The sequence below is a fragment of the Heliconius melpomene genome, chromosome 13 (genome assembly GCF_056956725.1).
Source record: "Heliconius melpomene rosina isolate 202511_hmr_F chromosome 13, ASM5695672v1, whole genome shotgun sequence".
NCBI classification, from domain to species: Eukaryota; Metazoa; Arthropoda; class Insecta; order Lepidoptera; family Nymphalidae; genus Heliconius; species Heliconius melpomene.
In genome coordinates, this window is record NC_140401.1 from 8,842,556 (window position 1) to 8,856,122 (window position 13,567).

Sequence of the window (13,567 nt, forward strand, 5' to 3'; positions counted from 1 at the left end):
TAAAATACTTTTTCAGTTTTTACTTAATATTACTCGTTTGCTTTCCAGAGAAAAATGGCTTTAAGGATTTTATACACAAATGTTTAAGTACCATTTTGTTTAAAATGTAATATATTTATTAATAAAATATACATTTTATCTGTATTCCTATTAAGCTTAATTCATAAAAGTTTTATGAAAGATGTTCATTATTTTTCAGGTGGGATGATCAATTTCACTAAACATATTTTACTAGATGAACACGAGTAAGCTTTTTAGTTGAGGATTTTGCGGACAGCACAACCTAAACTAAACCTTGCAATATCGTCTATTTCAATGTTGTGCTATATACTATCTACCATTAACATTATGGTTAGATCAGCTCTGATCGTGCAGACCATCGTTGATTCTAGACCAGCTATGACGATCGACTGCTTAATGATGCACAATTAACCATTTAATTCCCTATTAAATATTAGTTACTCCCAAACGTCTACGACCTGATTACGAAAATGTCATTCTGTAGAGCCATAGTATTCGCTATATCTGTATTCTCTTCTCATTAAGACACTTCCGTTACCTAATTTCTGCCAAATCCTCGAGTAATTGCGTGTTGAATGGCGAAACTCAACGCTGCGCTTTGCCTCATTACCAGACCAAAGAAATGAATATATTAATGATTTCATTGCCACGAGCTGACCTCGAACTCACGACCGTCGCGTTTATAGTCACACGCTTGTGCCTGTGCACCACGACAGCCTCGTTGAATTATATAATTTGTATTATATAATATAATTTTTAACTTCTCATATAATTGACTATAATCATTCACAAAGATTGGGGATCAATTATTTAACCATCACATATAAAGACAAGCCAGTGCTTGAGACAGTTCTCACTGCATATCTATGACCTCGTAAAATTATATAAATAAGAAAATCTGGTTCACAGTAAAACCGCTATCACATACTCAAATTAGCATGAACATCGAAAGATGCAAATTAGAGATTTTTCAGTATAAAATGTAAAAAAAGTCGCTCTCGAATATTAAGGCGGTATATTTCCATCTAATATACCACATTTAAATATTTGGATGCCTCTGAGGTATTCAGGATTTGAATTACAAAGTCTGTCGCCTTTTCGAGCGCCACCTGTGACGTCATCCACACCTTGTAGCTGAAGAAGCAAAATAAAGTAGAAATAAACTGAATCGCTTAGCAAGTAGCGTGGACGTTTTAATACAGACCGAAATAGACCGCTCTGGGTTGTGTATAACAAAAGAATAAGAAATCAGTGCATGCTTTAAATTTACATACTATTTTAAGTACAAGTTTTTTTTTGTGATTGTGTTTGTAAGTTTATAATTGCTCGTCAAAATTTGATGAAACTTTCAATATAATTTTACTAGTTTTTACCTACGGTTTCGCCTCAGTTATCAAAAATCACTCGTTTTGTATGACACTTGGCACATTCCAAGTACGCGGAGTAGCTCTGACCAGCCAGTTCCTGAGGTTAGCACGTTCAGCCCAACAAATTATTTAATTTTATAATATTAAGACGTTTTATTAGATAGTTCGCTTTAAAATTCAAATTTAAAAATGCAGAATAATTCACAAAAATAATTATATACACGTTACCTTTAGTGACATTAGAGCGAATCAAACTTGTTCAGCTTAACTCTAACTGTGTTCAAACAATTTCAATTCAAAGGTACAAATTGTAGGTATCTAGTGCTATCTAGTACCTCATAGTTTTGTCGTTGTTAATATAAGACCGTTCTCCGGTTGAATTTATACAAAATGAAAACGTAGCTTTCTCAGTGTTTCGCTTTTAGTAGAATAAAGAATTTAAATTCAAACAATCTGAAATACGATTATAATAATATAATATTATAAAAACCTCGAAACTTTGTGTTCGGAATCTTTTTGTTTCTTCTTCTAAGTCCGCGCATTTTTCGTAAGGTGGCCTGTAATACCCACTTTATTTGGAATGTTTTCTTTTGTTACACAAAGCCGCTTGTTGAATTGGGATGAAATATAATATAGCGGGTGCCCGAATGTTTCCTACATTATATATTATTCTTCAAGGCACAGCTTTGAAGTAAGAATTGAGATATTATGATAATAGTTTTATTTTTCTCTTGTAAAATAAACAGTAGGTCTGGATTACAAGGTTTAAAATATTTTTAAATTAACACAAATATATGAAATTTTGCTACTAAATCTGCATCGATTATGATTGTATATTAATGGATGGCTTGATAGATAAATATTATTTTGAGAGTTCCGGTAACAGCCCCAATTCCCCGAAAACCGTTATTTTAAATGAAACGTTTAAACCGGAGTAATTAAAAACGACTCTTAAATTCCGAGAATACAACAACTATACAAATATAATATGTCCACCTTTACCAAATTTAGCACACAAAAATTATATAATGTTATAATAATAAACAGAAAGAAACAGATCTAGTGACATTTTTTTATTTAACGACGGCCTCAAGTCTATGTAGTGACATGTCACTCAGTAATCGATAGTCGGTCCATTTTTATGAAATATCCCATTATATTAAAAATCTTTTGTTATTGTGAAATAAATTTATAATACATTTCCAAATTGTTATTATTCTTTTATTACATTAAATCTAACTCGTCGTACAAACTGTTTTCACTTCAATTAAATCTTTGAAGCGAAACAAAATCAAACGATTTTGCACAGGATTTATCTAAAAAATAAAGAAACACTGTCGCCGTCGGATCCAATGAACTGAGAATGTCAATACACTACGTAGCAGAGTTAACGAGCACATCATGCCAGGACTCGGGCAAACATTACGGCTTAAGGCGGATTGAAAATGTAGGAAAAACAAATTTCACTATATAGAATTTCTATTTGTGATGCATTTTGAATAAGCGGAGGGTTTTCTTACAGAAATCCGTGTAATTATGTAGTGGGAAACTAATGTATAATAGAATAACGTATTTTAGTCAAAAATCTTTCATAAAAAATCCATTTATAGTCTAGGAGGAACTTAACGCTATAATTTTGTAATAACTTTGCAACGACGTAACAAACAATTTGGTACAAGTCCTATTGTATTCCAATACAATAATTAAATACAAACTGGCACTACAAATAAATGGTCAAATAATACAAAAAAATATTAAATTAAAAAAATATATAGAATCAAATCAAATGAATTCATATATATATATAACACAAGATCATAAAGAGGGGTAACCTCAGGGTCTTATAAGAACTTAATTCGACAGTGCTTAGATAAAGTACGTACAATTTCCATAATTACCACAGTCTACACCTTCGGATCCCTAGAGGGGATTATAACAAATCTTCACACATGCGGGTACTTTGAGGTAAATACTTTGACCTTTCTAACGGCACGTTTGTTTGCCAGTTTAGTTGAGAGTGAGTTGTAGATGGAAGTGGTGAGAATAAATATATTTAAAAGGAGGCTTTATATAAGTTATTACCTAATTGGTTTGAATTATATAAGCTGATTTAATCTATAAGTATTTAAAAGTATTGGTAAGAGTTTACTCTTTCGTTAATAGCTGTGGAACTAATAAACAAAGCACAGCTGAAATTACTCTGCATATAAAGCTGTAATTTTACATGTAAACTCCTTAGGAAGTATAGAAGGGACAATAGGAAAGGATTTTCTAAATCTTTTGATTATTTCATTCGAAAAATTTAAAAAAAATGAGTCAAAATATTTCCTGCTACGAGTACATATATTTGAATAAAGAAAACTTGCATAGATTTCGAGCGAGTACGATGCTAGTATTAATATTTATGCGTGTATGCAACACTTTTGTGTAAAAAACTTTTCAACTGGTGCCCTGTAAAATATATCAAATGTCAGATTCCTCAACACTCCACACCTCTTTATATAATGGGAAGTATGTACTTTGTATATACATATGGTTTTAACTTAGTGTTAAAAGTGCAAGTTGACTCTTTTGATTTTCAGTTCATTTAAAATATCTATGACGATGTTCCCTTGGCTTTATTCCGCCACTTAACTACAATGTCTTAAAAATTTGCTAGAAATGAAGGAAATAATGTGAGACTGAAAAAACCTAGTATTATCGGAACTTTTTAATTAAACAAAAAATAGAATAGGCTTTATGCTTTGTCTAATCTTGTTTTTTTTATGCTGTTTCCCGTAAATAGGAGTATAGGAATAGAACCATTTTATTATAATATTTTCTTTCTTTACAGAACTGCCGTCAGAGAAACCTCAAATCAAAGCAGAGAAGGGTTGGTACGCATCAGGTGATTCCCTCCGAGCTCAGTGCACTTCTCCGCCTGCAGATCCGCCAGCCAATCTCACCTGGTTGCTAAATGGAAAAGACGTAAGTAACGTGGTTATCTATTTAATTAGTTAAGGGACTAAGTGGTTACATTTTTAACCACGTGGTACGTAGGTAAGTACTCGTACTTTTTACAGTTCTTTAATACTGACTTTATTTGATTAAACATTTGGTAAAAAACAGATTACGTCAATTATATTACAATTCTCACTCGCGTAAAAAAAATAAAAATGAACCCTATAGATTTTGATAACCCAGCGATGTTACTTTTTTACAAATATCCGGGATATTTGATATTAATTTCTTTCTTACTGTATTTTTTCATATTAAATCCCATATTTTTTATGATTACCAGCTATTTTAAGTATATTTTTAATGTAAATTTGTATTATTCTATAAGGAATAATGTATTATTATTATTTTATTTTTATTGAAATAGTTTTAAAGTTCAGTGTCCTCTAATTTTCAATAAGTTGCGTTGCTGACGTCATCTCCACGGCACCCTGACGTCCGATGTGACGTTCGTGATAAATGAAGCGTGTTGGCGTTTATCGAGGCGTATTCATTTCTCATTAGTATGGTTTTTATGAACAAAATGTCATTTTGAAATAGTTTTTTAATGTATAAAAGATACTAATTAATAATCATTGCATATAATGGAAAAAGAAGTGTTTTATCACTGTGTTTAAATGCGTGAAATAAACATAACAAAATAACGTATAAATTGCGTATAAAAATAAAATTACGTATAAAAGCTTCCAAGAGAGAAGCATTGTTAAATCACTGAAAGCCTATTTAAATACAATTAATATTTCTTAAAATATCCGATAACTCATTTAAGGTAAAATTTTACTTAATTAATTTATGTTTTATTTATAAAAATATTTCAATCTTCGTAAACACAATTTGAAGCAAGACCTTTAGACCAGGAAAACTCTGCCTGCTATGATTCTGGGTTCGATCGTGGGGATTGATATTTATTGTGAATGATATTTGTTTTATTTTTTTTTCCTCGCTCTAGTAGTTTTACGCCACCCAAAATGCAATGTTTCTAAAACTAAGTGTAAATTAGGTAGGATACGAAGTGCCTTATATATATACGTGATAAAGTGAAAAGCTAACTGGGAAAAAAACAGAATTCAAAATATTAATGTCATAAAAACCACAGAAGTCGTGGGCGGCCACTAGTTGTACATTACAAGCTTATAAATAAATATTAAAATATAAAATTATGTTGCTGTAACCACTAAGAAATATGATTGTAACAAACAACTAAAACCACTTCAAAGACAAACCTGGAACACTCGAGGCGTTCAGTTTTAAACTATTATAAGAATCGACTGAAATCCAGGCCTTCCTATCTCTTCACAATACTCGATTCGTGTTGAGTAAATTCAATTGAATTGAACAAATATTGTGCGTCTTTTGCCGTGAAAATTGTATTGTACAATTTATACCGGCTCACTGGTTTTTATTTGTGAAGTTTTGTATGTTAATATTGTTTATTGGAATATCGTTTCATGCATGAAGACTTTGAATACAGTAAATTATAAGCTTTTTATATTTTACTAGCGGCCCGCTCGCGGTTGCACCCGCGTGAACTATGTTATTATTAATTTCTGTCTCCATGACTACGTCCTAGTGACGTCTATGCAAAATTTGAGACTCCTAGCATTTGTAGTAACGAAGTTTCATACAAACTTGCGACCCCAAAAACAACCCCTTAGAAATCGAATATTGCAAATTCCCGTCTTAGCGAGCACCTACGTCCTATAAGTAACTCCTATGCAAAATTTGAGATTCCTAGCACTTGTAGTTTCTGAGATTTCGTGATGAGTGAGTGACCTTTCGATTTTATATATATAGATGAATGTGTAGGAGAAATAAGAGATTTTTGTGATATCTTTTGTGTTTTGTTAATAGTGAAGCAAGACAATGCGTTTCCTAATTTTTGAATGATAACAGCTCGTTCCCTCAATGGAAATGGTAAAGGATTCCATTACGCGATATTAAGACGACGACGCGGTTGCGTCGCGTTGGGTGTAGTGTGCCCTAGATTCTTGTAGTATTCGCTAACATTGTCTTAATGTTTAGTATCTTAGTCTTGAAATTTCAAAAATCTCATGAATATATGTACGAAACATTTATATTTCATGAGATATTTAAATTTATTCACATCTTTATAATTACAAGCAATTAAATTTTATATGTTGTTTTTTACATATCTTAAGAATGAAATTTCTTATAAATGTCATATTTCAAAAAATGTTAGTTTGGTTTTAATTAAAAAAATATATATAACCGTTTTTTATTTCAGAAAAAAATCGAATCATAAAAAACTTATATAACTTACATCTACAGGTAATTTCGTTACTAACTCATTCAGCCTCATCTATTGTTACAGATATAGAAAAAAATATAGAACAAACATTTTTAAATATAACTCTTATTTTTTTTCTTTTTTGTTAGCTTCACGCTGCATACCGCATATAGCACGATAGACAGAGAAAACCCTAGTGTTAAGTTTCCTATTGTGTGTTGATTTGCGAAACTCAACGCTGCATTATGTCTTGTGTCTCTGCGGCATCATGGCGAGGAAATGAGAATAGCTCATACCTCGAGTGAGAATCAAATCCACAACCGTCACGCTTACACCCAAATTCTATGCCACTACACCATAGTAAATCTATTAAAGCCCTAGCTATACACTACGAGGATCAAGCTTTATCAAATAAATGAGTTGAATACTCAAATCAATTATACTTTGCCAGTTCAAAACTGCTTGATTTGAGGGGACAAAAGTCCGAGTGAAATTGGATTTTCTGAACTATATTCCCACAAATAGGATGTATGTTATAGACGTGTGTTTCATAATATTGTAGCCGGCCAGATACGCCTAAATGATTACATTTAAAATTTATTTTACTTAATTTGTTATTAGTGAGGATAGATGACGCAAAAATTTTTCGCTGCCCACGTATAAAATATTATATATATATATATATATATATATATATATATATATATATTTATATATATATATATATTTATATTTACATTTTTTAAAGTGTAAATAAAAATTTTAAAGGTGCGGGGAAAAAATGTCTAATAAAGAACAGAGTGTTATTAAATGCGTACGAGACCGACCCGACAGTAGTGGACTCAATCCCGTTAAGGGGAATTAAATAATTCATATTTTAATTTCCTCGTTCTAATAACGGGTAGGTTATAACACTAGGTTGCCAGGTTCCCTCTGTCTAGGACCGGAATACAACGTGAAGTAAAGATAAATAAAGCTAAATAAGAAATATAATTCCATATTATTTACACTATGTTACTATAACAGCGATACGAGACAATGAATACACATTTCCAAGTAACAATTTAAGTAAAACTTATACCTGATTACTCAACATTAACTTCCATTACTTCAAAATCTATAAACGATATCAAATTCATATTTGACTGTACAACACAAATTAATACATATCGAATGTAGAATACGTGAGAATCACCGCAGCTAAGACCAGTTAATAAATAAACTGCCACAAACAACTAAGAGATATGGGACAAGGCTTACTCATGGGCTTTATCACAATATACGAGGGTTGGAAGGTCTGAACAGTCGGTTAGGGTATAGTAAAATTTAACAAAGTGAAATTTATTTTCATCCCACACTAACTGATAATAATTAAGTTAGTCCCTTTACGCCGTCCAAATATGCGAGGTTTCATAGCGATGCCATAAGTAATGAATCATTTCGATTTTAAAATGCACAAAAATAATGGAAATCAGTATAAAGTATTAATTCCAATTTAAGATGGATTGTAGATTTTTTGCTGTAAATACTGTAAGTACAATTGCCTGCTGTAAGCCTCCAATTTTCCTTAACTTGTAAAGAAATTTCAACATTTCACAAAAAAGAATAATGTCAGATTCAAGCACAGGGAGCCTAATGTTAAGACACTCCGCTCCCCACTTTTCGCCAAATTCTGTAGGCATAGCGTGTTGAGTAGCGGAACTTAACGCCGGAGTTTGCCTTGACAATAGAGCGAAGAATCGAACTCCCAATCTGACGCGTTTACAGGCTCGTGCCCCTACGCCACGATTGGCCTTAATTTATCTGTATTACTCTTTTCATATTTAATTATTAACTGCTGTTTAATATTAATTTATTTATTAAGATTTGGAAAATATTAGCCTGTGGGAATCGGGATATACCTAAGTACGAGTATACAGGTTCTCTTCGCCACTAGTATGTAGATAATTGAAAGATTTATATAATTTTCAAAATGAACTTTATCATCACTGTTATTATTATTAATAGGCATGTGCGAAACCGCTTATTTTTAACCGACTTCTGTAAGAAAAGGAGGTTATCAATTCGACTGTATTTTTTTTTATTTTTTTTTTTTATGTTTGTTACCTCATAACTTTTAACTGGGTGAACCGATTTTGATATTTTTTTTTTGTTTGAAAGGTATAGCTTCCCGAATGGTCCCATTTTTTTTTGGTCCATGTCTGACAATGGTATCCATGAGAAAATCACATAAGTCTTAAATTTGCATTAGGCATGTGCGCGACTAATAGCCGAATAACTCAATGTCGCGCCAACCGATTTTGATGATTCTTTTTTTATTTGAAAGGATACACTTCAAGGATAATTTTGTGAAAGTTTGGTTAGGTTTCGATTATGGAATCCGGAGAAAATTGAGAAAGTTTGTTTTTTTTGGTAAAAAATTGATTATACTGTAATAGTTACAAGCAAAAACTTTTTAAATTGATGTCAGAAATGAGATTCCTGATCGTTGCATTTCTTTTCAACCAATCTCAAAAAAGAGGATGTTCTCATTTTCAACCAACTTCAAAAAAGGGAGATTCCGAATTTACCCGAATACTTTTTATATATGTTCTTGTCAATATACCAAAATGTAACTTTGCACAAAGAGAATACCTAATTAAATGAAGTTTTACATAGAACAATCACAACCACTCGTTGACAACCACTACCACCACCATCACCACTCGTTCAAGAAGCATCATTTTAAGATCTACCCATCACTAAAAATCGTAAAATAAATTATTTTTTTTATGTATGTTTTTGTCAATATACCAAAATGTAACTTTGCACAAAAATAATAGCTAATTAAATGAAGTTTTACATAGAACAATCACAACCACTCGTTGACAACCACTACCACCACCATCACCACTCGTTCAAGAAGCATCATTTTAAGATCTACCCATCACTGAAAATCGTAAAATAAATTAATTTTTAACAAAAACAAAAACCGACTTCTAACAACGAACTAAAAAGTGAAAAATAATTATATAAAGATTTTATAATTTTGAAGTCGGTGCCAAGTAAAACAAACAGGCTTAGTAATTAGATATTATAGTAAGGGTGTTGTAGCATTAGTTTGACACCGACTTCAAAATTATAAAATCTTTGTATAATTATTTTTCACTTTTTAGTTCGTTGTTAGAAGTCGGTTTTTGTTTTTGTTAAAAATTAATTTATATTAAACAATTTCAGTTAGACACGTCCTCTGCTGTATCACGTACGCATAAATAGATTTTAGTTATTACGCATTTTTTCAAACGGACATTTTTTTTCATTTTTTATATAGTTGTTGTAGAAATATGAATTCTAATTTCTATTATCTACAGCCTTATAATATTATTTAAGTAACGATTTTTTTCCTTATAAATCGAAGCACCTAAGTGTTTTTTAAAAAGTACTTTCGATATAATTCTTAGTGAATAACTTTACCAAGTGAAATACTTAGATAAAAGATATATGTTTCAAATAAGAACAATTTGTTAGCAAAACAATGAAACAGGGTAAAGCTGTGAGGGTAACTTTTATTTGTGAGGCAAAGTTTGTAAAAGGGTGCTATTTAATGATAAGAAAGTTTTTCAGGTGCTAGGGAGAAATACTAATGTAGTTATTACTTTTGCACTATATAATAACTATTGAGATGTATAATTTTTCATTTTCCTTAATTAATCACGTAAACAAACTACAAGAATAGAATATAGAATTAATATGAATTTATTTTCTAGTTCTTAATATTAATTAAATTTTATTGATATATAAAATAATAAGAAATTCTATATTAAATAGATGGTAGTAGTAAGTGTAGTAGTATTGTATTTTCAATGCAATGCTTTGTTAGGGGGTGGAAATAGGGATTAAGTTTTACTTGTTTATAAAATGTATAAAGTTACATAAAATATTATAAATCCCATATAATATTTCACATGACTCATCAAATCTACGTAATAAACTAGGGTGTTTTAAATCCCTTCAAAAAAGGAAACCTTAGAAACAGCTAACTTACTAAATAATAGATATTTTTGCAGTTCTACGCCTTTTCCCCTATACATAGCAGTGTAAATAGAGAAAACCTAGAGTGACGGAAATCAACGTCTGATAGAGCGGAGAAATAAAAATAATTCATTCCCTCAAGCGGGAGTCGAATCCACAACCATCAACCTCACCTTTACAGCCAGACGACAAGCAAAAGTCTGAGATAAACCAATAAATTAAGTTTACTAATATTAAAACATAAATCAAGAAAACTACTTTGATCATAGAACATTTAAATAATTTTATATTCGAACCCACTATACTATGTCATCTATAATACCCCGTATCTAATACTTCATATATATAAATCTCCTTATGACTTCCTCTCACAATTTTATTGCCGCTTAGCAAGTACGAGAATTCAATTAGGATATCTGCACTTAATAGTCTGCTTAGGCAGATTCGACATTTGCTTAATATCGTCACATGAGCTGGCTACCAAAAGGGTCCAACTTATATTTTCATGAAAAATAAACTATATCTATCTATTTAATATTTATTATACTTGAATGAAATAATAATCATCTTATAATAATTTTATACTTATTATAAGGTGTTTATTATTTCATTCGGGTATTTGTCGCATTTTTTGGCAATTTAAGATTTAGGCCACTTTGCAATGTCATATATATTCCATTGGCAGCATATAAATGAGGCAGTGCGAAGACAAAGTCGAGTGAAGTATATTTAATAATGGATATATGGTTATACGGGGTGAGAACGATATCGTGCGTCGTAACTCCTGGATGTGTGACGGTAGTCTGTCTTTACGTGTAGAGAGTGTCTTTAAGAGCTTTTTTATTCTATTTGGTCCTGGTATTAGGCTCGTCTGTTGACTTGACTACATTATAAGCATATTTTTGCACTGGAAATTTAGATATTGCTTTTTTTCTTGAATATTTTTTATTGAAATATTTAATTAAAGCTATTTTTTGTTAATATTTTCTAATATCTTTCATGGAAAAAAGGATTACAATATATTACTATATATATTCAGTATGTCACTGCTATATTCAAATTAAAAAAAAACAACAAAACTCAACACACAAAAAGAACAAAAATATAATCCATTTTTGTGTCCAATTTAGAAGATGGACGCGTAAATCTTCACAATCCATGGCTAACTGCGAAAAAAAATCGTATATTTTTTCCATAGTTTCCAGTTATAATTCTGCGCGCGGTCCCTGACGGCGTGGAGGTAAAAAGTCATGCATGAGAAATTTATTCAAGTCGCGTCCGTAGCTCTTTGTGTAGCTAATCCCATTTTATTCTTTTCTGTTCCGCCGTCATTAACCTTGGTAACGTCCTTGTAATATATTCAGGACGATTGGAGTGCAGTAACGTTAAAATTTTTTGGTTCAAATAAAAATGTTCATTTAATTTTCTGGTGAATGCGGTGATTTTAGTATTTGTTCTCTTTGAATATTCTAGAGAATTAAGATACGTTTTGCAAGGATTTGGGGTTTGGGCGTTTTATGTAAATTAAGTGGAAGATTAATGTTATTTATCATCCATTCTACCTTTAAGCCTGTTGACTATGAGAATAAGAAATATTTTTTAGGTAAACTTATTCAATTATAATTATCTTCAATTAAATTGCACCTTATAATTTATCTTAAAAAGGAGGCTTTACTAGAGAGTGACATAAAGTTATTGAATAACTATCAAAATAAAATAAAATTAATTGTATTATATGAGAAGAGTAATTTATTACATATATATATATTTTAGAAAGAATAGAAATATATTTTCAACTGATAAATTGCAAAGGTATTCCCACCCCAAGTCTCATCTTGCTTCACTTTTTTACTTAAAAAGACCTAAATATGTGTAGCACAGATAATTTAATATTACATAACGCAAAATAACCTCGAAAGCAAAGGAAATGTTACATTTAAAGTAATATGACAGTGATTACCTGTCACTAACTGTTGACATCTGCCGCGGCGGCCCAACACGTCACGTCACGTCACTTATCACTAAGAAATAGGGAGATTTTTTTCATATTCAGAACGTGGATTCTGTGTATGTATTTCTGTGTGTGTGAAATAATATTACAAATTGAACGATCATTCACAACAATTTTATATCTTTTCTGAATTTCATATAAGACGTAAAGCGGTGTTGTGTTACGTGATTCAACGAAATGTTTCGAAAAGTGTGGTACAGGGTTCTTAACACAAGTTTACTTTCTGCCCATCCTGCTATACGGAACGTAGTGTAGGTACAGCTGCTTTTATATATTTTTTTATTTATTTGACTTCACTCATTCTTAAAAAAAATAAAAGCTTGCATTCTTTTAATGCAATTGTTAATGATTCTAAACAAGTTAGCACAAAGTGAAAACTTACGACACAAATAAAGGAAAAATTCCGAAAAGTTGAAATGGGAAAAGGTAGATATTTTATAGAAAAAAAAACGAACAAAGTTAGTTATATTTGTAGTTCATTTCATGAATGCATATGCCCAAACTTTACTTAGACTTTTATAATATGTTGTACTACTCGTTAAACTACAATTCTGAAATTGGTACGGAAGCCTCGGATGACGAGTTTGATCGCACTTACCTGATTTTTTTTAATTTCACTCTATATCCTACATACAGAAGAGGCACCGCAGGGAAGAGGGAATCTAGTGTGAAGACACTCTTTAATTGTTGTATGAGAAAAATATCCAAGAATATCTCTCAAGGTAGCATGAAATCTTTATATCATTGCTTTACCAAATGTTCTAAATCCAAAAACATACCATTTCAATTTCCGATAGGATCCAATAACAATATAGTTTATGGCCATCTCATTTACCACTCAATTTAGAAAATTACTTGAGAAAGAGTACGGAGGTTATTATTATACTCACAGATATCTATCGCACTTTACTC

The 13,567-nt window shown here is 31.1% G+C and overlaps 1 protein-coding gene across 2 annotated transcripts in view; it reads left to right on the top strand.

Annotated features, from left to right (window-relative positions):
- Positions 1 to 13,567, top strand: part of LOC146532854 (uncharacterized) — a 232,568-nt gene that overhangs the window by 182,230 nt on the left and 36,771 nt on the right. For both annotated transcript variants that reach the window (XM_085196714.1, XM_085196715.1), the window contains one exon: positions 4,222 to 4,355. In XM_085196714.1, the coding sequence (XP_085052840.1) occupies positions 4,222 to 4,355 (134 nt within the window). The remainder of the gene's footprint in view (positions 1 to 4,221; positions 4,356 to 13,567) is intronic.